Raw genomic sequence first — 25,737 nt, 5'->3', positions numbered from 1 at the left:
GTGTATGCAACAAGAGGAGCCAACCGGATAGGACGTGTGTACAAAAAGGCTATTTTTAGGCAATTCACAGATGACACTTACTCCCAGGAGATACCCAAAGCAGCCTGGCTGGGGTTCCTTGGGCCAGTCCTGAAGGCAGAAGAAGAGGATGTCTTTATAGTACATCTAAAAAACTTTGCTTCCCGCCCGTACTCTGTGCATCCACATGGGGTCTTCTATGACAAAGACTCTGAAGGTAAAAGCTGGTTTTCCCTTTCTCTTTTCTCTTTTATTCTCCTTTTCCCCTGCAGTAGCTAAATTCATGGCTAAAAGTTTGTCCAAGAATTTATTGTTCTGGCCATTGACATCAGAGTACTTTAGATCACCCTCTCTTAAACGTCGGTAATTGCAGCTGGTGACTAAAAACAGGAACAGCCTCATCTCTTAAAACTTTTTGCCACAAACCTTCAACGCCTGGGATAAATCCAATACTGAAACAGGTTAGGTGGGTCTTTTTTCCTGAATTATTTGGCTGAATTATAAGTCACCGAAGCACCTCCCCTCCTCCCTTCCACTTCTAGCCTGTTTGAACAGATGGAGTTCTTGTAAGTAAATGTTTTCCTCTCCATAGGACTATAACAAGCCTGATTAAATTTCAGAATCCCAAACCTATGCATGTGTATTTTGGTTAGATGGATTTGCCTACATTCATTACTCTCATCAGTGTTCTGAGAGAAGATACACAATGTTAGCTGACAAAATTTGTAGATGGCTGATGAGACTAAAGAGCCAAGGAAAGAACAGAACCTGTTAATGCATTTTTAAAATTTTGCCTACTGATAAATAATGAATTTCAATTCTCAATATTTTTTTGATGGTTTTACTAGAAATTCTGTATTTTTTCACAATTTCTCAGTGATTCTGTGTTTGTGAGTGCTGTTATTATTTTATAAATCTGTGATAAAATAGAAGAAATTACACATTTATTTAAGGAAAACACTTAAGAGGGGACTAAAAGCTTCCTTTTTCCCTTTAATGTATTAGGAGCACTTTACCCTGATGGAACTGGTGGTAAAAGCAAAGAGGACGACTTTGTTGTTCCCGGTGGAAATTACACGTACACATGGCCAGTAAGGAAAGATTATTCCCCAACTTTGGCAGACTCAGACTGCTTGACTTGGATTTACCATTCTCACATTGACACACCAAGAGATATTGCATCTGGTTTAATTGGGCCACTGCTGGTTTGTAAAAAAGGTACTGAGCCAGAAACACTGATAAAGCAAGCCCCTCTGCCAAGCTTGGCATCTTAACAGTCATTTTTGCTTACAGGTATAAACATGATGGTCTAGAGTCTATCCCTACATAGCCCATAAAAAGGGGCAAGGAATAGCTGGGCCATTCCAGGAGCATGCCAGGGTAGGTATTGTAGCTCTGGGACAACCCCCTTCCTGCTCCTCTTTGGCTTCACGAGAGATCTACCTCGGCTGGTGGAGGGACTGCAGCATGCTCTGTGGCCAGCTGGTCATGGCCAAGACCAATTTTAGGACAAACAAAGGACTCACTGCCCAGGAAATGAAATTAGGTTTGGGCGGGTGACTTCGGCATTGCCATTTACATATTTGAAACCCCGATGTTCTTTGTCATTTTTTCACCATATGGATTAGAAACTAATTTTTGCCCACAAGTTGTATATCACAACCATACGGGGATGTGCCCTGAACGGCTGAGGTGACAGCCAGTCCTGTGTTCTTTATAGCCTGCTAATTTTGTGCTGGAGCTGTCAGGGACCATGTACTGTCCCTCTCCCCTCTATCAGCTGAGCTGTCACCCCCTCTCCCCCGGGCATGTGGAAATCTGCCACTTCTTTCCAGTACCTCCCACAGTACGAAATCAGCCCTAATTTTATATACAGAACATATAAGTGACGCAGGTTTTATATATGAAGAAGATAAACACTTCTACATGGAAAAGATGAGCCTGGTCTCCAGCTTAGCTCATACAATTAAAATATTTCAGACTTTTACTCTCCTGGAGAGCCTTTGAAATCTGCAGAACTGCCTGAATATGTGGAACTGAGCCAACGTCTATGCGATAATACATGAAGCTAGAAGATAGTACATTCAGAACGATCCTAGCCTGAAAGGCCAGGTTATCTGCATGTTTGGTCTTGAATTCCTCAAGGAGAATATCTGCATGATGTTACTGCTGTAGTCCTCCATCCAACAGCAGTGGGTGGCTCCTTACAGGACTGACAGCATGGCTCTGGGGCTCCCTCCCATAGGACACAGGGGAAGCAAAGGCTTTCATGAGTTCAGAAGTAGACCGGATGATTAGATGAAATCTAAACCTGCCCATGGTTAATAATAGACTACTCAGTATCACCACTCCTATAGTCTCAGGTTGTTCCCCAAATGGTCACTCAGATAATGATACCGAACTTAGACTGAAGATTATATTCATCCTGCCTTCAGTCTTTTTAAATTTAAATATCTAGTCCTAGATAATTGTTGAGGCTTCCTCGTTAGTCCATGGAGAGTGAGCCACATTTAGAAGGCCATTCTGAGGGTATGGTTCACCAGTTGCTTCAATGCAACAGAAATGCAGGCTACCACTTGCCCTTCCTTAATTCCTGGTCAAAAAAAAGGTCTCTGGTTTCTGGCTGGGTCAGGCCTATGACCTGGCTCGCTGTGCAGGCACACAGATACTAACACTGAATAAAAGGCAGGGTTGGGTGCAGTGGGCCAAAGACAGGGAAAATGGGACCACAGATATTGGCAGGTACTTGTGCTTATGTCAAATCAAAGAGATCCTGAAATATCAACTTGACTTAGATGAGATGAACTGCCTTCTAGAGGCACCCATCTGTTCAAAGGCTGTTGGAGGGGGGTCAAGATGTCTTAGAACAGCAAAAATTGGGTGAGATTCATCCTGCCCTATAGAACACAGGCAGAGCACCTTATTTACTTGAGTGTTCCAAAGTTATTGTCACTTTTAATTTCAATCTCCTCCAAGGCATTTTTTATCACTTTCCTTTTCGTTTGTAATTTAGGAACTGCAGATGAGACCTCAATAGAAGGGACTGGTGCTGCTAACGCTTTTGCCCTGATGTTTAGCATTGTAGATGAAAACTTCAGCTGGTACCTTGATGAGAATATAAACACCTTCTGCTTAGAACCAGCCACAGTTGACAAAGACGATGAAGGTTTCCAATCCAGCAACCGAATGCATGGTGAGCAGGACTCTCGAGCATATGATGACCTACAGCAGTGACCCGGCTCTTTTCGTTTCAGTAGGACTTTCTGACCCTTGTGATATCTCTCCTTTATCTGCATCAGCAAGGAATGGGTCAGGATGTTGCAGTACTGTGTTGATAAAAAGCCTCTCCCTAAATACAGCACAACACACTGGTTTGCAGAAAGGAGATTTGGCTTTCATGCCCAGCTCTGCCACTTGTTTAGCATTTTATCTTAGGTAACAGATTTAAGGCATTTGGTGACTGTTTGACTAGCTGTGGAAAGAGAGAAGCAAGTTGCAGAGCACTTTGAGATGTGTGTATTGGAGGAGTCCAGCATTTCTCAAAGGGCCCCGTGGATGGTGGGCTGGCTGGTGCCACCACTCCTGCCCTTCAGAGATCCATTGGCCAATAGTACTTTGTGCCATTTGGAGATCTGGTGTAAGAAGTTAAATCCACATATTTCTCTGTATTTATTTTGGTTGTTCCATGGAGCCTAGGAGCTAAAATATTTTGCAAAGTATGAGTCTCACTCTCCTAATGTCCTGATACATTGTCAGGTGTGGAAGCGAAGGAAGGGGAGCTGACTAGACCGATTTGACTGATATAATGATTTTCAAATCCAAATTGCTTAAGTCTGGCATGTAATGGTATATTTATGACTCAGAATAAGAGGAAATAGGTTTCAGACATGCTAAATGGCTGCAGAACAAGTTAATGTCATTATCAGGCCTTTTTGGTGATGACTTGGCCTTTGCAACATCTTGATATCACCCAGAAAGTTTTTCACAGACCCAGCCAGAGAATTTGGTCCATTTGATCATCCAAGCTGTAAGCTGTATGTTCAAAATGTTACTTTCATCAAGTGACAGCCTTATTCAGTATGTTCATTCAGACAGTTTTTTTTTCTGGGCTAGGAAAGGATCATCCTTAGAAATGAGGTCAGAGGTACTTGACACTTCTCTTTCACCTCTCATAGAGTCTCGTACTTTTGTTTTTAGCTATTAATGGTTATATTTATGGCAATCTCCCCGGCTTGGAGATGTGTGCTGACAATTCCATGTCCTGGCACTTGTTTGGCATGGGAAGCGAGATAGATATCCACGCTGCGTATTTCTACGGCCACACGTTCACTAACAGAGACCAGAGGGCAGATGTCATCGGTCTGTTCCCAGCAACGTTCATCACAGCGGAGATGAATCCCGGGAACCCCGGGAGGTGGCTGATAACGTGCCAGGTTAATGAGCACTTACGAGGTATGCTGCTATAGGTTTCCCTGATCCTTTCAGAAGTTCCAGCCTCTATTATGCTTGGAAAAGAAAACTGAGAGATGTTTCCAGGGGAAGCAGGACTTGACACTTTTTTCTGACTAACTGAACACTTTGGAACTATTTCACCAGATAAACATAATGAATATAAGTTTAATCACCAGCAGAAATTATACAAATCTTCAGCTGGTACGAATTGAATTACTTAGCTGTGTAATTCACATGAGGAAGTCTTGCTAGACCCAGAGCTGACACCACACTTTCTATGTAAACTGGAGATTTTGATGAGAAATGAGAGGAGCTTTCATCATCACTTTTTTGTTGTAGAAAAAGTACTTACAGATAAAGAAAAATCATGCCAGCTGAACACTTCATTTTCCTTTACAGGGATCAGACAAAAATTGGCAGTGTTTTCAAAAACCTTTACATGAAGGAATTCAATGGTGATGTTGTGATATTGTTGTGGTGCGAGAGCCTGAAAGCACGTATCATAAACTAGGTCTCATGACAGCGGGCAATGTATAATTATACCAGAGGCGAGTTGGGAGAATTTTTACTTTTAAGAACTTGCACATTGATTTCAGTGGGATTTGCATCAGGCAAAACAGACTTGATTTTGGCAAGCAACAAGTACCTTCAGTGTGGTAATAACCAGCCTCTCTTTCAGTGAAAGACAAGAGGAAATTATGCCATTTTGCACACTTCAGGAGGCACTCTGACTCCCAAAACCAGTCTATCATCCTTACCCAGATTAAGGAATTGAGTAAATAAGTCCACTAAAGAGTGTCATTGATGTCAGCGGCTTTCACCTGTGGCATGAAGTACCACCTTGCAAGAGGGGATGCTGGCATCTGGCCCAGTGTAGGACGAGGAAGTCTTTAAAAATAAAAATTTACCCTAGTAATGTTTTCCAATACATGTAGCTCCTAGAGAGTTTTGAATGTGCTTTTGTATCCATGAAACTGCTGACTCCACAGTTGGCCCAGAACTGTCTCCAGACTCTTTCTCCGCGCAGGTGGCATGGAGGCTCTATATGATGTTCAGATCTGCCAAAAAAACCTGTCTCGGCCTTTACCACTTAGTCACAAGAGAAGATATTACATCGCTGCTGAAGAAGTGCTCTGGAATTATGGACCTGACGGTTATGATAAATTCACGGGGCAGGGTTTAAATGCCACTGGCAGGTAAGCTTTCTTGTCCTCTCCTGTTGTGCTTTAATTTCAGGAGTCTGGGTGAGACTTCCCTGGTGATTCACCAGGGCTAGGTCCTGCACTGTTATTAATTTTAATTGAAAGGGGCAGGGAGGAATGGATTGAAACAACCTAGCTGGGAAGTGAGATTCGTAACTGCGATGCTCAGAGTTGCCTTCTGGAAGCACTTGTCTCGCTCCATTAAGTCCATGGAGAAAGTGAGCCCTGGTGAGGTATGCGAAGTTCAGCAGAGTTAATGACCCTGCGTCGAGGCTCCTCAGGCAGCTTGCACACTTGCAATCAGTGTATCTCAGAGGTGCAATAATGGTAGATTTTTTCCCCCCTGTTATTACCGATGAAGATGAATTGTATTACAGTATCTCCCAGGAAAACTAAGGAGGATTAGAGACACATTGTGCACAGGTAATGGCACAGGTCTTGCCCTGAAGTAGTTAGTGGTGAACTGACGTAGATCTTGCCCTAAGTAAATTGGGGTTAAACACATGGAAGTCTACTGCACAATGAATGCCTATTTGTTAACTAATTTATAACTGTAATTCAGAGCAGTAATACCTCCTTTAATTTGCTAGAAAAGTGCATGCAAACTACTAACTTGGGGGGTCATTTGTGTGGCTGGAGTAGTAACTTCATCATATAATGAAGGGTTTTGCCTGAACCCCCAGTTATTTAACCAGTCCGATTTGTTAATTCCACAGTGAATCTGCAATATATTTCACACAAGGGACTGATAGAATAGGAGGGCAATACTGGAAAGTTCGCTATGTGGAATATACTGACGCAACATTCAGCAAGAAGAAGACTCAGTCAGAGGACATGAAGCACCTGGGAATACTTGGTACTGTGAATATTTTCCCCTCCTGTCATTACATTGGGTTCAAATGCGGATCCACTTGGATGCAGAGGGGAATTTTGTGCATGGAGCTGCCAGTCAGCCCTCTCTTGCTTAGATGGAAATATGTTAGAGGGCAGTTCTTATGCCTTCCCTCATTCTTTTTTTTTAAGGCCCCGTTATAAAAGCTGAAGTGGGAGATACAGTGCTAGTCACTTTTGCCAACAATGCCAAAAGGAGCTATAGCATTATGGCCCACGGTGTGAGCTTCAGCAAGTTGTCAGAAGGTGCTCCCTACTTAGATGGTAAGTTTTGACTGTACTGCTCTATTGTCACACCCAGAATACCTGAGCCTGAAGATCTTTTGTTGCTCTGCAGGTTTGCCCTTTTTGTGGACGTTAAGGCACAGAGGGATGATTTGATTAGTTTGTATCTACCCCACATGTCACAATGCACAGGACTTCCCAGTCTGCCTCTGTACTGGTTCTTCCCCTTGGACATGTGTCAGACAAGGCATCTGAAAGTAGCTGAGGTCCATGTTGAGCAAAAGTCAGAAGCCCAGTCTAATTTATATTATATAGTTCTAATCTTATATCGCTCAACTGCGGTCAGCGGATCTCCTCTGGAGAGGGTCCAGAAGAATGAAGCTTAGGACCTGGCATGGTGCCCCTGCTGAGTCTTTGGATACAGCTATCCACATGGTCTGAGTTACTTCACTCCTGATTCTCTAATCCAGGTCAGGCGTTGCCCTTGCTTCACTGTCAGGACAGTCAGTGTCGGAGGCATCTTTTATCTGATCCTCCTGGAATATGAAGCAGTGATAATCCTTATTAATCCTCATAAATATACAAACGCTGAAACAGAGCATTTACGGCTTCCTCTCACTTTGTGCAAGGACAGGATCTTTATCACCTACGTTTAACCATTAAATGATAACTGTCATGTTTAACTGGTAGGTACCTTTTTCAGTCAGTGGCAACAAACAACTCCTTCAGAGGGTGAGAAGTCCTATTTACTTTGAACACCTATTTTAGGAGACAGTAGGTCACCCTCTGGAGATGCCTTTCTGTCTCACAGACTACAGAAAGAGCCTAGATTTTGGGTTAGGGACTAAGCTTTAGAGGGCTCAAATAAGATTAATTGCATTCCATCCATAGCGTTTACAGAGGGAATATTGTGGTTTCTGAAAAAATCTTTTGCTGCATTTGCAACACTGAAAACAAAGGTAGGTTTCTTCTTATCTAAATCGCTTTGTTTCCACTACAACTTATCAGAAAGCAACTCACAGGACATAATCCCTCTTTTAAGAACTATGCTAAGAAAGACAGTTAGGTCAACGAGTAAAACTCATAACATCACATAATAAAATCAATATAAAAGGCTTTATTGAATTTTGCTCTCTGTGGTTGCTGACCTTGCAACACAACAAATTTGCCAGCAGGCCCCAATGCATCACAAGTTCAGCCTTGAAGTTATCTGCACACATCTTGATGCCACTTGTGCCGGATGTAGTTCCTTGGTGGGAGAGCAGCTTCCCTCTGCTCACAGTCCTGTTGTGCTTTCATTTAATGCTCCCTGGTTTTCAAAGGCCGTGTGCTGCTTATCCATGTGAAAATACTGTGCATAAACGTACCTACAGACATCTTTTTTCTACTGTAGGAAATTGAAATTTTTTCAGGAAATACTCTTCCATGTTGTGTTTGATAGCTGTCCATTCTCACAGGGTTCTTATCCCCAAATCAGTCTGCAGCTGCCAGACACATCTGACTGTGCTGAGAAAATCCAGCCAATGGGTGCCTAAGCATTACACAAAATTTCTGGTTTGATCTTCCTCATAGCAAAGACCAAAAAGGTCATTTAGCACTTATTTTCTAAAAAGGGTGTAGAGATGACCCCTTTTCCCAACTTTCCTTTCAAGTCCCTTTTGTAAGTCCTTTCTGAGTGGGTGCCAACACTCTTTTACAGCGGCTAAATTACACGAGTGGTGCTACATCCACCCTGTGCACAGCAGCAGACAATGACCCAAATCCTTTAAAAGTAGCTTCTAAAAACAGTAATAGCAACCGCCTTCCGGAGACTCTGGCAGAGGTTCCTGTGCATTGCTACAAAATCAAAAAGGAGCAATTACCAGAATCAGATTTGTTTTGAATTTCTAAACAGTCAGAGCTGCAGGTCCGCTCGCTGATGTAATTGCTTTGTTGGTGCTTAATGAAAATCCAGAGTCTGCGTTTGTGCTGCAGATGAATCCCACGATAAGGCAGATAAGCTACCAACATTGGAGGAAGCCGTTTAAGCAGAAGGATGAGCTCTACATGTCTTGTCTGATTGAATCCAGCTAATCCAGATAGCCTCAGAAGGTGTCTGGGTGAAGCAGCTGAACTTGTTCTGTGGGGAACGGGCTTGGCTGTCCCCACGGCACAGGGCTCCGGTGGGATATCCCCATGGCATAAGTGCCCAGACTATGGGATGGTGCCTGAGCTGTGGCTGCAAGGAGGAGCTTGTCCACAGAAATCAGCAGCTATTTGACTCCCAGCTAACACATTCAGGAAGATCAAACCTTCCCGTAACCTTGGTGCTTCTCAATTTTCTCTCTGCAGGCTATCTGAAGCCAGGAGCCCACGTTAAGCCGGGTGAAACCTTCACATACAAATGGAGGGTGCCTGAAAATGGAGGTCCAACAGAGAGTGACCCACCGTGCCTGACCTATCTGTATTACTCAGCCACCGACGCCGTCAAGGACACCAACTCTGGCCTCGTGGGGCCTTTGCTGGTCTGTCAGAAGAACACGCTGAATCACGACGGGACGCAGGTGCCCAGTGCAGACATCTGCCTGTCCCTAACAGCAGGGTGGTGCACTGGGCAGGGGAGTTCCCATATGGGCCAGTTTGCCCAGTTCCCAGCTCAGTTTTAAGAGATTAAACACATGTCATTCCTCAGGGTAAAAGCTGACCTAAGGGGATGGTTAGGAAGATGAAACTGGCATTCCCCAGTATTCAGGCTTGTCCCTAGGTTTTCCAACTTTTCCACGCACTTACTAGCAATGAATGCATCTTTCCATCCTCTGTAAGTAATGGACACTTTATTTATCCTTCTGGTTGATGGAAGAGTGCCAATCTTGCAAGGATATAGTAAGAAGGCGGCTGCAATTCTGGGGGGAAAGCAATCCTTGTTAAAAAAAATTAATCATTTTTACTTGGATAATTCTGCACAGACTTTATTTTTAATGCCTTGGCTTCCTTCTTGGCTACAGAAAGGAATAGACAGAGAATTTTACCTCCTCTTTTCGATCTTCGATGAGAACGACAGCTGGTATCTGAATAAGAACATTGAAGCATTTACTGGAGACCCCTCAAAAGTAGATGAAAATGATGCAGACTTCAAGGAATCCAACAAAATGCATGGTATGAAATACCTAACATCTGTTAATGATACCTTTTCTTCAGTCGTATTAGGAAGGTGAGTGGGCAGATTTTACCATCTGCTGACTGCAGTGCACCGGAGCGCATGTAGAAAGCTCAGTCACTTAGCAGTAAACGCATCCACCCACCATCTACACCCGGAGAAAGGGAAGAGAGCGTAGCTTTTAGATACAACACTTGTGTCTAGAAAAAGACGTAACGCCCGAGTCAGACACCAACTGCAGAAAAGGCCATAGTTCACTGGTGATTTAAATTTCGCTGCTGGCCTTGGCACTGACTCGGACAACGAAGATCCACGGCTCTGCCTTGCCAGCACCCACTCGGGCAGTGACCACCTCCGGCAGAGGAGGAGCAAAGACTAGAGGAACGATCAATAATATTTTAAAGCATCACTTATAGATGTAAGTATTTGTCTTTGGCATGGACGTCCTCCAAGTTATGCTTGACATGACTCACGTGAGCAAATCACACCACCTCTCTTTGCTTTAGTTTTCTGGAGAGCACTGAGAATATATACTGTTGGAGAGCCTTGGGGCTTTCTGTACTCATCTACTTTGTGCTTCTGTTATGAGGGGGTATCTCATACTAAAGTTTTGTCCTGCCATAGTGTCTTTAACCTGGCGATCACAGAGAGCATTTGAAGATTAGGGAGTTTAGCTTCCTAACACCCTTGTGAAAGAGATACATTTTGGAAATAAAAGTGGAAATCAAAGGCCAAAATCACATAAAAAGGCTCCACCAGAACTGAATTTATAACCTGGACTCTTTATGACCCATTCCATGGCCTTAACGATCTGGTTATACATTCTCCAGGCTGAAAGGAGGTACCTAATTTACACCCTTACCCGGTGTCTGTGAGGCACCCTGATTCAGCTCGGAGAAGTGCTACATGACTGCAGAAGGCCATCATAAGATTTTACAGGCTAAAAAGAAAGGTAGAAGCTCAGAGTTTATAAGAACAGCGTTCCGCCGTTAAGCTGGTGTCATCCAGTGCTACCTTTGCTTCACAAAATGCCCCTTTAATTAACGCTGCGACTTGCTGAGTCGCAAATCTCTGGCCGGGGAGGTGGCAGGAGGCTCTGTGATGAGTTTCCACCTGCCTGCTGCCAACCGGGCTCTCTCCTTCTCCTCCAGCTGTCAACGGCTACTTGTTTGGTAACCTGCCAGGCCTGGCCATGTGCAAGGACGACAAGGTCTCCTGGCACCTCATCGGGCTGGGCAGTCACTACGACATGCACGGGGTTCATTTTCAAGGCAACACCATCGACCTGAGAGGGACGACGAGGGATGGGCTGGCCTTGTTTCCTCATTTATCAGGCACAGCGCTGATGCAGCCAGACCGCGTGGGTACGTTCCTGAGCCCATCTAGGTGGTGGGGCATGTGCAGAAATCAGGCAGCCAAGATAACAGTCAGTGAGATGTCGGTGAGATGTTCTACTCTGCATCCCTCTGCATGAAGGAGCCTGAAAGCACAGGGACCACAGGGACCTGAGATCTCAGGCTGAGCTACTTTTCTAGCAAGGTGCTGTAAATCAGATATGTACGTGCACCAAAAAGCAGAAGCTTTGATGACTTTGGGATAGACAGGGCAGCAGGCAGAGAGACAGCTGGTGGGGTGCTCACAGAATTTCCGTAACTCTCAAAACAGGCTTTTTTAGCAAAGATAAAATTCACTGCTATGTAGTAGTCAGCATAATCGAAGGTATTTTAGGACTTCAGTAATAGTTATTCAATAATAGTTGGTCTTTAGGAGTTTCTACAGATGCGTATACATTAAAGACACTTTTAATTATCATGTATAATCCAATGATACATTCTTTAAACTCACAGGGGATGAATTCTTCGTTGGAGGCACTTCAGATAAGCTTCATGCCAAAGAGTGCAACGTTATTTTCTTTACCTTGGTGAAACTCTGTTTAAATCAACAGAGTCATCAGAGTTGTGCAAGGCCATGCCAAGGGCCATCCTTGGCTGGAGCACCTGATAGAAGTATCTGTTGGCCTTGTGTGCATGCATCAAGCCAGGGTCAGACTTCTGGCACTGGTGTCTGTAAGACAGCAGATTCTTTTCTTATGTATATCGCATCCATTTCTACCATCTGTCATGAAGCTGCACTGCAGGACTCACACTAAACAATATATTCTAGGAGATGATTATTTTTTGCTGGCTAATCCTTTATTGGCAATAGAGGAAACTGAATGAATGACCAGCTCTTTATAATCACCAACGCCTGTGATTTTCCTTAACTGCATTTTATTTTACCTTTTTCATCACTTTTGTCCTAGAAGCACAAGGAATGACTGAGATCGAGTCTGGACAGAGCTGTGCTTCTAATTTTGGTTCCATCACCGACTCACATACAAAACAGCCCCGAAAGTGCTTTCCTCTTTCACATGAGTGCTAGCAGGTGGAGCTACACAGGACTACACTGTGGTCAGCTTCTGCTTGAGTAAATGGGAAGGAGGGTACAAATGTTAAAATCTGCCCACAGACATGCCGAAAGATGCTCTCACTGTCACTGCAGCCTTTGACTGTCAAAGCTACAAAAAAATGGCCCATGATGGTTTGGCCTTTCATGGAGGGAGAACAAAGGGTCAGAAAGTTGCAGTTTAGCTCAATCATTTTTACACCATATAGGTGCATATAAACAAATGGTTATAAGCAGCATCTTCCTCTTTGTTAGAGGCATTCTTGTATGATGGGTCTGTATCTGTATTGCAAAGTCTCTAAGAGGCCTCCATCAGCCTGATTACCCCAGACAACTGCAGGGGCTCAGTGGAGAGTCTCATGCACCCAGGGCTGGCACAGCGTCTCTGTGCTCAGGGACAAGGAAACAGCATCTCTGAAACACACACTCTGTTTCTCTATGCCTTTATCGGTGTTTACATGTCTTCTCATGCTCCCCATGGGCACGTCTGCAGCATGGACAGCACTGGTGAAGCCTTACTGGCAAGCTTGTTCCTGCTGCCAGACCGCTTTTCAGAGCTCCTTTGGCTAAGCTAATCTAACTCAAATAGTTAGAAGTAATTTATGGAGATTATTGAGGGATGATGGAGCAGTCTAGTCTTTCCAAGGGAGCAAAAAGTTGCTTGATGACTTACGGATCTCCATTTGGGTCTGCATTCACATTTGGCTTTTAGTTGGAGAACCTGTTATAATGTAGGAGTTACAGGCCACAACCCTGCAGTGTCTCGTGTGCATGTTTACTCTTGAGTGTGTGAATATCAGCCTGAAACCTCATCCTCTTAGTCTTGGGACCATAGAGCATGTGGTGACTAAAGGACATGATTGGTGTCTATCTATTTTATCAACTAGTTTCTCCTTCAGTCCCCTTAATTTTTCAAAGCCAGCCATCTCTGGGTGGTATAAGCATCCCCTTGCTTGGCTTTCCATGCAGTGTCATGGATTAGGTTTGTTTCAGGGCAGATCAGAGATGTACAAGATGTACAATTTGCCAAGCTGCTTTTTAGAGTTTTTAAAATTGCCTAAATCTCGTGAGCTTTCCTTTCCAGGCACATTCAAAGTGGTTTGCAGGACTTTTGATCACTTTGTTGGTGGGATGAAACATCTCTACGAGGTCAGCAGCTGCCGCAACACCACCCAAGCCCAGCAGCAGCACGGAGCCATGAGGCTCTACTACATCGCTGCAGAGGAGGTGGAGTGGGACTACGCCTCAAATAAGAGCTCAGCACCAAAGATTTACAACACCAGCAGCTATGAAGAAAGGTACCCAAAGCAAAAAAGTCTCATGGGCCTGGGGAACACTCATAGCGGAGGGGGAACTTACTTAGAAGCATTTTTTCATGAAGGCAGCTTTGTTAGGAGGCACTCTTTGCCAAACAAAATAAGTGAAAATGTATTTATAAAGTGACAGCCTCTCAGACTAGACTAGTTCATAGGCAGCACATTAAAATGTTTGCATCTCAAGAGTGTTTCGTAATGCTGTTGAACTTAAGAAGGCTTCCAGGTCCCTGGACCTGTGTGTGTGCTTCAGCCCTGGCTCAAGCCCATCCTGATGTCCCCCAAGCCCCTCCTCTCCCTTCCCCACTCCCCCCCGGTCTTCCCGTCCCAGTACTCTGGTTTTCATGGAGAAGAAACCCAGGTACCTGCCCCAGAGGTGAGCCCCTGCAAGCAGTGCAGATGCAATAGGGAGCTGCCGAGCCCGCTCCGCTGCGCACGGTAGCCCCGGCTCCCTGGAACAGTCAGAAGGAAGCGACAGCCGCAAGGGAATCGCGTCCGCGCTGCGCCGTGCTAAGGAATAAGTAGTGTGTGTAAAAGATACACGTTCCAGATCCTATTGGATAGCGAGGTCTCTGAGACCACTGTGGTGAAAACAAAAAGAAACAAGGAAGATATTTCAAAAACAAACCTTAGAAAAAGTGGCTGGGAACCCGCACCCTGTAAAAAGGAAGAGTACGGTGGAGTCAGTAGGAAAGATACCCGAAGAGTCGCAGGGGATGAAGTGTGTTTAAAAAAAAACAGCTCCAGTTTTGTCAAAAGACTGCTGTTACGCATACAGTGTATTACTATGGTAAGCAGTATTCCTGGGGCATCTTCTGCTTTTATTTAGCATGTTGTGAGCCAACCTCACAACTCCCCTGCCAGGGGCAGCTTGGAGATGAGCTGCCAGGAGACAGAGCTGCTCTCAGAAGAGGGTGAACGCTCTCCTCCGCAGCTGACGGCGAGTGTCCTCTGCCGGCAAGTCAGCCCACGGGAGCAGCAGCAACGAACTCGGCAAACCTGGAGGGCACAAAAAGGCATCCTCTGCCAGGCGCAGAAGGGAAAAGACATCCCGCTCTTTATCTCGGCGCTGGCGAAGCGTCCAGCGCCGCGCAGGACACAGCAGCGCTGCTCTGGGCCATGTGGGCCCTGGCCGGGGGCGAAGCGGCCTGCTCATGTCAGACGACGGCGTTTGGTTTGGCGAGGTTAGGCTTCAGTTATCATCTTCCTGTGGCCCACTGGTAGCCAAGACAGTGACAGCAGCCCTCGTGCTAAGCGGGCTCAGGTTTGCAGGGACAGGCTGTATCTTGGAGCGGAGGACGCGGCTGGAGACAGTGGCCAAACCCGCTCTCAACTTTAACTTCGTCCCTGCTCTGACGGCTCTGGTGGAGGATTTGTGTTCCCAAAGGTTTGCGGTGAGTGCAACATATCCCCAGCATTACCTGTTTGAAGAGGGTGTGCGTTTAAGTGAAGATTATCACTATTATTATTTGCTGTTTAAAACCTCTTGCAGCACCCAGGGCTTCACATCAACCAGCACGCTGGCCCAAGCCATATATTCTCACCGCAGCTATTGTGAATAACACAACAGTTACCAGCCTTTGGAGGTGCAAGGTTTAGTGCTTTGAATTTTGCCTTTTTATTTTGCAGCTATGGGCATATTTTCCTGAGCCAAGCAGAAGATCTGATCGGTTCAAAATACAAGAAGGTGGTTTACAGGGAGTACACAAATGGCGACTTCACGCAGCGCAAAGTGAGGACGGAGGAGGAGGAACACTTAGAAATCCTGGGCAAGTAGCTCTCACGGCTCACAGACCGAGCCTGTTAAGTGAGAGGATTGTTTTGCAAAAACTAAGAGTTTTACCAGCTTTGTTGACATAGAGAAGAAGGAACACTGATGCCTGTTCCAGGTTATCCGTGATTTTACACCCAATTTGTACAATTTCTGAGTGTAAAGATGCTTTCCAAATTAGAAGATTCATTCTCAAAAATGTAATAAGGAGTTTCTTAAAGAGTACTAACAGGGAGGATGCAAAAATGGCATTTCCAGGGTTCACCTTAACTTCAGAGCATGCAATATGGGGGAAGTCCTTGCAGGTAGATTAAATCAATATTAAGGGGCTGGATTGGTATCCGAAATTGGGCAAGACAAAATTTTACACACGTCACAAGATAACCATCAGTTCATGTTTTTTACGGGATGAGAAGTGGGCAACAACCACACGTAAAGTAGTCAACATTGTCTAGGAATATATTTGTCATTTCCTTTTTGCAGTGCAAAACTAAAAAAATAGTTTAAAAAAAAGCCATTATCAGTTTAAGAAATAAAATTTTGGGAGATACAAAAACTATCCACAAATGCTTTCCTTAAAAACAAGCTGTCCAAAGACCTGTCTCCAGATCGAACAGTTCTTCTCATTGACTGAAAACAGATTATTTATATATATGGAGTTTTTCATCAGCTGAAAAAACAGACCGGTTTTGATGGCTTTGCTGGAAGAACAGAAAAGCCTGAGGGTTTTGAGAAAGACTGTCTATCCTTTCCTAGGCCAAGCTACTGGAAGTCCGTTAAAATTCAGAAAAGCCGCATTAATCAACAGTATCTCCTGTTTTAATTTAGGGCCGTTACTCCATGCCGAGGTTGGTGACTCTGTACTGATGGTATTTAAGAACAAAGCCAGCAGGCCTTATTCAATAAGTGCGCATGGTATAGAAGAAGTGGGTTGTGAAGAACAACCTGAGACACCAATCACCCTCCCTGGTAAGGCTGTGTTTTTTTTGTTTGTTTGTTTGTTTTTTTCTTTGAGCTACAAAGGCTGTTTATAAAAGCATTTTTAACACGTGAATGAAAATCCCTCTTTCAAGCTTATGCATACGTGTATGTTCTTCCGGGCATAACACACTCAGCCTTTATTTAGATACGATTCTGTATATGTACATGTAGGCTCTTGATCAAGTGAGCATGTTCAGGCAGAGAATGAACCTTTGTTCCTATCAGGGGTAGAAAAAGGAATGTAGTATCACTGGACAACCTCCAAAAAAAGCAGAAGCAGGACCATAATCATGGCAAGGGAAGTGTAAGCCAGCGCTGCATTTGCTCCAGACTGATATTAACAACGTTTTAAAAAGAGAACTACCACTCAGAGAAACTCAGTGGCAGAGTTGCAGTTGGTGGTGTTAACTCTGCCCCTCTCTTGATCTGCACAGAATTGGCATTTGCGTTCAGAGCTGATGCATAACATGCAAAATGTCACTGTCACATGATTTTAAAGTCTTTGAAGTGTACTAAATATGCCTCAGTTTCCATTGAAGAAAACAGTTCTCACAGCATTGAAACTTTTCATATAGAAAAATACCTGTTAAAATTTTTGTATTTTAATTTTTATCTTGGATTTTATATTCTAGTAGGAAGCCAAACACATGCATTATAGTCAATCCAAAATGTACGTACATTTCTTTCCATGACCCATTTTTTCATGGTATTTGTAAGCTTCGGTGTGAAAGTAAAGGAAAAGAAATTCTGATGTACTAAACCTCTCTGGAAGCTGAAATCTCTTTGCTGTAGATAGTTGTATCGATACAGTACAATCACACACAAATTCGTGGCCAAATGTGAGCCAGCATCTGCCTTGCTGGAGTTTGATGAATGAATACCTGTGGTTAATATATGAAAAAAAAATCATTTATATGATTCCCTTGTTTTGTTTTTTGCTCCATGATGTTGTTGATGCTGTTTTGTTGACAGTCGAGGTGTAACACTGGGAACGCTACTGTCATGTCTCCTGTGTCCACATGGGAGCAGGCTTGGGATGAGTTAGACGAGGGAAGATGCCTGCGTTTGACAATGAGCCGAAGGAAAGGACTCTTCAGCAAGATCTAAGGACAGACTTTTCCTTAGGAGTTTGGAAGCAGCAGTTAACAGGCAAAACAAGTCCCTCAAAACAAGAATAATTCCTGGACACTTCAGTCCCCACCATCATCATCTTGAAATCTTTGCTATCTGTCTTCCTAGGCCAGGCTGGACTGCTTATCCCAAGCTCCCCAGAGCCCATCTAGTTCTACTAAATCCTGAACCAGTCATCAGTTAGATTTATATCCTGCTAAGTTGTGCTCCCGAGAGCACTGCCAGTTCCTAAAGAAACTGTGGGTGGCATGGTAAAGAGATGCAGAGAGCAGACCCATAGCAACCTAAGCCAAAACAGCTCTCAGCTGCCACAGCTTTGACCTCTGCCTATCCATTCCTCCATTTACGCAGCAGCAAAAAGGGAGACAACATCCATTTTCTTCTTATTTATCAGTCTTTTCAGGGGTTATGCTTCATCTGCACTTCAAAGATAGGTCTTTGATGCCATCTGAAGTGTCTCAGGTTTTAAGCAGAGTGGAGATTTTTCCATCTACAGCCTCCAAACAACCTGAAGTAAGGAGTAAAAAGCAAGGAAGTGGTGAAGGACCATGGCCAGGCTCTCTTCTCACATCAGCCCCTCTAAAAAGGGGTGGTTAGATATATAGGTTATATATCTAATGTAGGTTAGATAAAGGTGGATGACAGACTCTTCCCTGGTGTATGTCTCCAAGACATGAATGCTTCTGAGATTGATGGGTTTCTTGACAATGTTTTCTGTCCTGTTAGTGTAGTGTTGTGTCTTGAAAGCCTTTCTGACCTCTGCTGAAGTGCATAAACCCATGCTACAATGAACAGAAGGTGCTTGTCCTATAAAATGAAATGATATTGCAACATTTAGATGAGACTCATCTCATATAGTATGATATTTTAGAGTCACTATTTCTATTTTTGTAGTTATTGCCATACAATAAAACCCACTATTGCATGATCCATCAACACTGTATAGTGGCTGAGTGGCACAATACTAGGCTCAGTCACTTCACAACCATTTGAGCTTGAAAACTCTCCTTTGTCCTGATGCCCACAGCTTTTGGCAGCTATTGGCTTGCAGCTGTACTAAGACCACGGCCAACAGTTCTGTGATTTCCTTGTTTTCCCCTGAATGTCCAGCATGTCCCCAGCTGTTTCTCAGGTTTTGTCACCCTGGAAGACTTTTGGGCCAGAGACTGTCTGGTTCAACATTTCTCTACCACTTAAAAGGGCAAGGTTTTGACCACATCTTGGCCTTCTACCCTCCTCTGTAGTACCAACAAAAAAACAAAGCAGGGAAACACAACACAAGCAGTTCATCTGAACATAGGTGTGTTTGTATTCAGTGTAGAGAACTGAACCTCAGCCAAATAGATAACTTCCCCATCAGACTGTTCTTTTTTTTTAAATCAGAGGGCAGGGAATGTCTGCTCAGGGAGGACGTGGCAGAGGTGATGACTTTTGGGGAAGGGACAGGGTTTCTCTGGTAATTGCTGGGCAGCAGGGGCTTTTTGGAAGAGGAAAGGACCCTCCTGTTGCTCCCAGTCAGCAGGTCGGTACACACTCAGCTCTCCTTTCCTGGCCCAGAGCTGATACACTGCTGTAGCACTGTCTGCAAAATGCCAGTGGCAACTGCCACATCTTTGTGCTCTTTTCAACTGAGAAAGTCCGAGAAACATTTTTTTGGAACTTGGCTCCCAACATCTTCAACTGACCTTAAGCATCGGCATACAAGATCGTTGACCTGCTACAAGTTTTGCCCAAGGAGAAAGATAAAGAGTCCTGTCTCCAAACTTCGCTCTTAGGGGTGCCACTGTTGCCAGCATCATTTGCAGATCTCCTTTTCTGGGGGCTATTTGCCTTCATTTACACCACTGGAACCTCACTGACTTCCTGGAAGGCAGAATCACATCCATATCCCATTGCTCATGCTTCCACAGATAGTTTTGATGCAGATCATTTTTTGATCGGAGGGTAGTAGATCTCAGTTACGTGCTATTCAAAGCCTCTAATACCCAGCTGCTCTTGGTAAAATTGTTCTCTCTGTTTCAGGGGAAATAAACACCTACAGATGGAATGTCCCAGAACGATCCGGTCCTGGCAAAACAGATCCAAACTGTATCACTTGGGTTTATTATTCAACAGTGAATTTTGTAAAGGTAACTAAGAAATGGTCATTAAAGATTACCTTGCTTTGTCTAAAGTGTCCTGCATTGCATAATGTTTCTGAAAGGATACCGCTTCTCATTTATGTGCAGACCATAGGCTAGAAGAACAATTTACAGAGCTAGATGCTTTGTCCTTTGATAACAGTTGCACATGCCTGAGTAATTTAATCTACTGAACTCCCCAGGGATACAACATGGTAATGTGATTCCTTCCTTAAAGAATAGTTGAAGGGATTTTGGGTGAAGGCAAAACATTGCTTTGGTACATTAACGTAGGGACATGTAGAGAAAGATACCTCTAATCAGACAGAGTAATGATTTTTTCTCCTCTGATAGGAAAATGGAATTTCATCTTTATTTAATCTGTAGTTAATCTGTATCTATTTCATAACTGAATGAACTAGTAAATTTGTAATGTGTATATTTATTTTATTTCAGGACACATACAGTGGTCTGATTGGGCCTCTTGTAGTTTGTAGAAAAGGAATTCTAGATGAAAGAGGTCTAAGGAAGGACATTGATCGTGAATTTACCCTTCTGTTTATGGTGTTCGATGAAAATGAATCCTGGTATTTGAAAGAAAATATTGAAACATACCTTCATAAGAATCCTGATGATTTTAATTCCACTGAGAACTTTGCAGAAGGCAACAGCATGCATGGTATGTAGGACTTGTTGGCAGTAGCCAAGAGGACAGAGATTTATTTTTCATAGCCCTTTTAGGAAGACATTGGACTTAGCCTGCAATTGCCCGACCACGTGACAACTTCATAAGCTGCAACTCTGGAAACAAAAAGATTTCATGAGGCCCAGCCAAGACTTTTTTTTTTACAAGATAGTTTAGTCTAATACTCCTGGGAAGAAGCTGCCCTGCCAGACTTCCCTTGTCATTTGGGAGCTGCGTTCCTTGCAGGCTTGTTTAGTAGGGGCGTAGGGATGACATTTTAAAACATTGGCTATAGTAGCAACCAGCCCAGGAGCCAGGCAGAACAGACTGCAAGGACAGCCCTGGCAAAGCAAACTTCTCTTTCTACAGATGGTACCCATTTCAGGCAACAACTCCCATTCTCTCTTTTTCCATGTAGCTTCTCACCATAAATCCTGTTTGTTCAGGAGTTTGATCTCAACCAGTAAAAAACCTACTCGATGCTTTTCAAGACAGAAAAAAAGTTTTGCTGTGCACTTAGATGATTTGGAAACTGAAACAAAAATGTACCTGTGTCACTGCAGTGGCAGTGGTCACTATGGAGAGCTCTTGCCCTGGCCATGCGCGTGGGTCCCCTCTGCCTGGGCACCTCTTCTCCCCGGAGGGAAAGTCTGAAGGGTGCCTGAAGTGGAGGTTATCGTCACCCGTACCATGGCCAGTTACTAATTAGTCCTATTTTGTCATTCTTCCAGCGATCAATGGGAAGATTTATAACAGTCTCCTGGGTCTAACGATGAATGAAGGCGATAGGACAAACTGGTACTTGATAGGAATGGGCAATGAAGTGGATATACATACAGTCCACTTCCATGCACAGACCTTCATCTTTAAGGTTGGTAAAAACAATCAAAGTAAAACGTTTATAGTGTGATGGGAAATTTCTGAAAAAATATCCAGCTGCTCGTTTTGCAGCTTGGGCACATAGCTCTGGGCGGATGCTGAGATTGGTGGGAGTTTTGCATGTGAAGGAAATACAAAATGAATTATGTCCTTGCAAGGCTTTTAATACTCTGAGCCTGTTATGAAACATGAATAAATGTCACTATTAGAGGAAATGGTTAGGTGGGTTTAAATATATGTTAATTAACAGGGATATGGGAAGATGCAGGGAGGAAATCAGGGAGAGTTATGCTTGCTTACAATATGGGTTTATGTTGTGACAGCTTGACACTGGCAGGAGTCTCTGTCTTTCAAAGAAACACCTATGCTCAACCAGCACTTGAAGTCCTTAGGAGGGGTCTCCTGTTGTTAAATAATTAATTGATTACATGAGGGGTGTCCACAGACCTGAGTTTCCCTGTGTGAAGCACACTAGAAACATATAACGAGAGGCATTTGATCTGCCTTGAGGAGCTGAAAGTCTACTTGGAATATTTCTGTGCCCGTGGTGGGTATTTGAGGCAAGACTCTTACGATGCCGGTTTTGCCTTGCCACAGACAGATAAGGACCACAGAGGAGACGTGTACGACCTTTTTCCTGGGACTTTCCAGACAGTTGAACTTGTGGCAGAAAACCCTGGAACATGGCTTCTGCACTGCCATGTAGCCGACCACATCCACGCTGGCATGGAGACGACCTACACCATCAATAAATCAGGTGCAGTATCAGAAACATGTCCTAGGACTTGGAGGTGGTATCGCAGCAGATCAGATGGATGGAAGAGAGCTAACGTCACCGCTGTAGCTTGCACGCTGGTGCACTTAACATCTGGGTCCTGCATCTCCTGCCTGGGACCCCACTGTGCTTGCTACACTCCTCTGCAAGGGCTGCAACAAGCACCAGCAGGCACACCTTGTACCTGTAACCCTGTAGCAGCAGGTTGATAAAAGTAGTGCCAAACCTAGCCAAAATACTCCTTCCTTGGACAAGATGAATTTATTTTGCAGCACATATTTGTTTGGGCTGTGAAACTTCAAATGAACAAGCAAATGCAGAATCATAGAATCATAAACTGGTTTGGGTTGGAAGGGACCTTTGAAGATCATTTAGCTGCAACACCCCTGCCCTCGGCAGGGGCAACTTCCACTAGATCAGGTTGCTCAGAGCCTCGTCCAATCTGGCCTTGAAGACCTCCAATGATGGGGCATCCACAACTGCTCTGGGCAACCTGTTCCAGTGTCTCACCACCCTCATCATAAAAAATTTCTTCCTTACACCCAATCTAAATCTACCCTCTTTCAGGTTAAAACCATTACCCCTTGTCCTATCACTACAGTAAGTAGTGAAATAACAGAGATGCCCATGGAGCTGCCCAGAGGAATAGCTGTGCTGATCTAATCAGAATTTCTGTTCAGATCAACAAGGTAGAAAGAATTAAATAAAATCAGGGCTACTTTTCCAGAAGACAAAAGGTGTTTATTAAGGCTTTCAACTTAATTATGCTTTTTCTACCTCCATACAGAGCAAGAAGTTCCTTCAGAAGGAGGACTCACAACTGGAGCATACAATACAACTAGTGCAAAAAATAGGACCACTGTGAAGGGTAAGGATTTTTTAAAATGTCATTCAAAACTCTTCAGATTTATGCATAGATTCCTTATGAACTACTCTTCTTTCAACAGATTATGACAGCAAAGGGGGCAATTTTTTTGGCAAAACTTTGAGTCCTGGAGAAGCCAGCCTGATACTCGCAGCCTTTTTTTTCATTGGACTTGTTCTGCTGTCAACAGTATTCACCTTCTTCTGCCTCATCACTCGCCAAGGAAGCAGGATCCATTACAAGGCTCTGCACGACAAAAGTGCGCTTCTGACAGATTCCCTGTAAATCCCCGCTTTTAACATCATCCACAGAGCCGCACCGGATTTCATGACATGCTGCTAATAAAACTGGAGCAAGACATATGCTGACAGTCCTACCCCATAGCCAGCACTCACAAGAGTGAACATGAGCTGTAGGGTTCAGCTCCGAGAGCCACGTACCACCCACCACCGTTTCCACTCCTGCGGAGTTCAGATGAGCTTTGCCCAAGATCAAATTTGGCAACCGAGCAGAGGAGCACACCTCTCGGCATCAACATGGGCTGCACAGGATTTCCACGGGAGTACGGAGCGGGCAGCATGGCATCCATGCACTCTGTGCAGAATCACGGGGTTCACGCTAGGGAATAAATACCACCAGGGACTGTTTTAAGCATGCCAGCTTCTGAAGGAGCAGGTGTCAATGTGGAATTCTCCACAGTTTCCCAAAATCTGGCTCAATGAATTCACTGACATTTAAGCAATCCTCCTTTTTTTGCCCTCTTAAATGAGGAAACTGTGCACTGGGGACAGATTTTTAAAGGCATTTAGGGACCTACCAACATATTTTAGCACCTGATGGAGTTCAGCTGTGCCCCTGCTGTTAGTTTCTAACAGCTTTTGTTAACTCCTTTAAAAATCTAGCCCTGAGCAGCCTCCAAGAACGTTAGTTGACTTCATAATTGCTGCTCGTTGTGGTCCTGATTCTGTACCTCTTCTTTGCACCGATTAGTGCCTCACTCCCTACCTGTAACGAAACCACCAGGAGGCTGATCCCTGCGCTCTGCGAGGAAGACAGGCAGAATCAGGCCATGTTTAGCGATACTTGAATGTTTATAGCTCATTTTTAATTAGACTGTGCTCATTCTTGCCTGCTCACATCAGCTACAGCTCTTGCAGAGGAACTCCAGAACAAACACATCTGTGAAGCTGTTTGTCCAACTTTGATTTTGAATGTAAATTCAAGTTGCTGGTTTTATTTTTTTTAAATTTTATTTTTCCCCAATTCTGTATTTTGAAGTATGTTCAAATGTAGGGAAGTTTACTGCTCATCACTCTTACTGTAGCTTAATGTTGTCCTGGATTGATGTCCAGTTGACCAATATGTTGAAGTTTCTTGGATGTTTCTCAGTTATTTCTTGATTCCTTGTTTTCCCCAGTCATTTAAGAGCACACACATGAGGTAGAACTGCAGGACTGAGCCCAAACAGGAGTTACACCGTAGCAATAAACACTTCCAGACTCCTCTAAATCTTCTCTTTAAGCTGACAAAATCAGATGCTCTACACCCTTTCATCTTTCTGTTTTGTAAACATTAAAACTGAGGTCTCCTGTTCTGTGCAAAGCCACTGTCTCTTTGTGCAGAACATTTGGTCTCTGTATACATACAAAATTAAAGCCTTTCACCTAAACATACACTGTTAATAAAGGAAATTATTTGGTACTTTCCTTTTAGAGTAGCTAATGTGTCTGGCTTTTTAGGAACAGAATCATAAATACCTTTTGACCATAGAAACTAGCCAAAGTGATTACAATGATAATAAAAATCTGGCTATTTGTACAAACCTTCTGGCACAGTTAATTTCATCTGGCAAGCTTCTCAGCTGGATGGCAGTGTGTAACAAGAACGAAGCCTCCAAAGGTCCTCAGGGCCTCACGATGTCACCGCTGCTTGCCCTGGTGACACAGCCTGCCATGGAGAGCGTGAAGCATCACAGAAAACACAAAGCATTGCATTTAACATCGCCTGCCTGGTGCAGGCAGCCCCGTGGCCAGCCGTGCCCCGACACCTGTGTTGAAGGACGGCATCTGTGTTGGGCTGAAGGACCAGCGGGAACAGAGGGCAAGGCAACAAAATGAACAAAGGAAGAAAATTAACAAGTCACCAGGACAGGTGTGCTCTCCAGAGAGTGGTCCAGGCCCTCGAGTAGGAAAAATCTGGATTACAAACTTGGGTAGCAGCTGGAAACTGTCCTAGCACCAAAAACCTCAAAAGGTGACAAATGCAAGATCAATCTTTACAAATTTTGCAGAGGAATGAGCAGCTCTGACACCCACACAACACAAGCTGGATGAAACTGTTAAAAAAAAACCAAGAAAAGTGTCCAAAGGAACAAAACCAGTCATGGAAGAATCAATGCTTTTTTTTTTTTCCTTAAAGAAAATTGTGCCTCAGAGAGGTTTTTGAAGGATTCAACATGTAGATAAGGGGCATTGATGAATATAGCCTGTTGACATTTCCATAGGACATTTGAGAAGGTCCTTAGATAAAGTTTCTCAAAGAAATGAAATCATCTTGGGATGAGAGGAAGGGTCGACGGAGGCTAAATAACTGGCCAAAAGACAGAAATAACTGGCCAGATTTCATGTTGAAAGTTGCCCATGGGGTGCTGCAAGAACGTTTGCTCTTCGCTATTTTCTATAAGTGGTGTGAAAAAGGATGACCAAGTTGAGTGACGATCATAAGTACGTGTGGCATGAAAAATGAGTGATAAAATGGTAAAATTTAGTACTGATACAATTACAGTAGTACTTGTGGAAAAAAGCAATCCTAGCCCTATGTGCACCTTACTGTCTGAACAACCCAGAAA

The 25,737-nt window shown here is 43.9% G+C and overlaps 1 protein-coding gene across 1 annotated transcript; it reads left to right on the top strand.

Moving 5' to 3' along the window:
- LOC104614593 (hephaestin-like protein 1) lies at nt 1-23,174 on the top strand. The gene is made up of 19 exons (XM_010285795.1): nt 1-235; nt 1,024-1,236; nt 3,032-3,211; nt 4,216-4,470; nt 5,498-5,666; nt 6,389-6,528; nt 6,696-6,827; nt 9,120-9,331; nt 9,773-9,923; nt 11,076-11,288; nt 13,454-13,667; nt 15,312-15,451; nt 16,282-16,422; nt 19,588-19,694; nt 20,142-20,364; nt 21,102-21,241; nt 21,847-22,006; nt 22,812-22,892; nt 22,972-23,174. Exons 3-19 carry the CDS (start codon nt 3,088-3,090, stop codon nt 23,172-23,174), a joined length of 2,805 nt encoding a protein of 934 aa, XP_010284097.1. The 5' UTR covers nt 1-235; nt 1,024-1,236; nt 3,032-3,087.
- Nucleotides 23,175-25,737: the final 2,563 nt, after the last annotated feature.

The sequence above is a fragment of the Phaethon lepturus genome, unplaced genomic scaffold (genome assembly GCF_000687285.1).
Source record: "Phaethon lepturus isolate BGI_N335 unplaced genomic scaffold, ASM68728v1 scaffold8884, whole genome shotgun sequence".
Lineage (NCBI taxonomy): Eukaryota > Metazoa > Chordata > Aves > Phaethontiformes > Phaethontidae > Phaethon > Phaethon lepturus.
Note: the sequence above shows the minus strand (reverse complement) of the source record. Positions and strands in the feature narration are given on the sequence as shown.

Bases quoted from the DNA above. Each gene is read 5' to 3' on its own strand.
- LOC104614593 (XM_010285795.1), top strand. From the start codon at position 3,088: ATGTTTAGCATTGTAGATGAAAACTTCAGCTGGTACCTTGATGAGAAT. The intron at 11,289-13,453 runs GTACGTTCCTGA...TTTCCTTTCCAG, and splicing joins GATGCAGCCAGACCGCGTGG to GCACATTCAAAGTGGTTTGC. The intron at 13,668-15,311 runs GTACCCAAAGCA...TTTATTTTGCAG, and splicing joins ACCAGCAGCTATGAAGAAAG to CTATGGGCATATTTTCCTGA.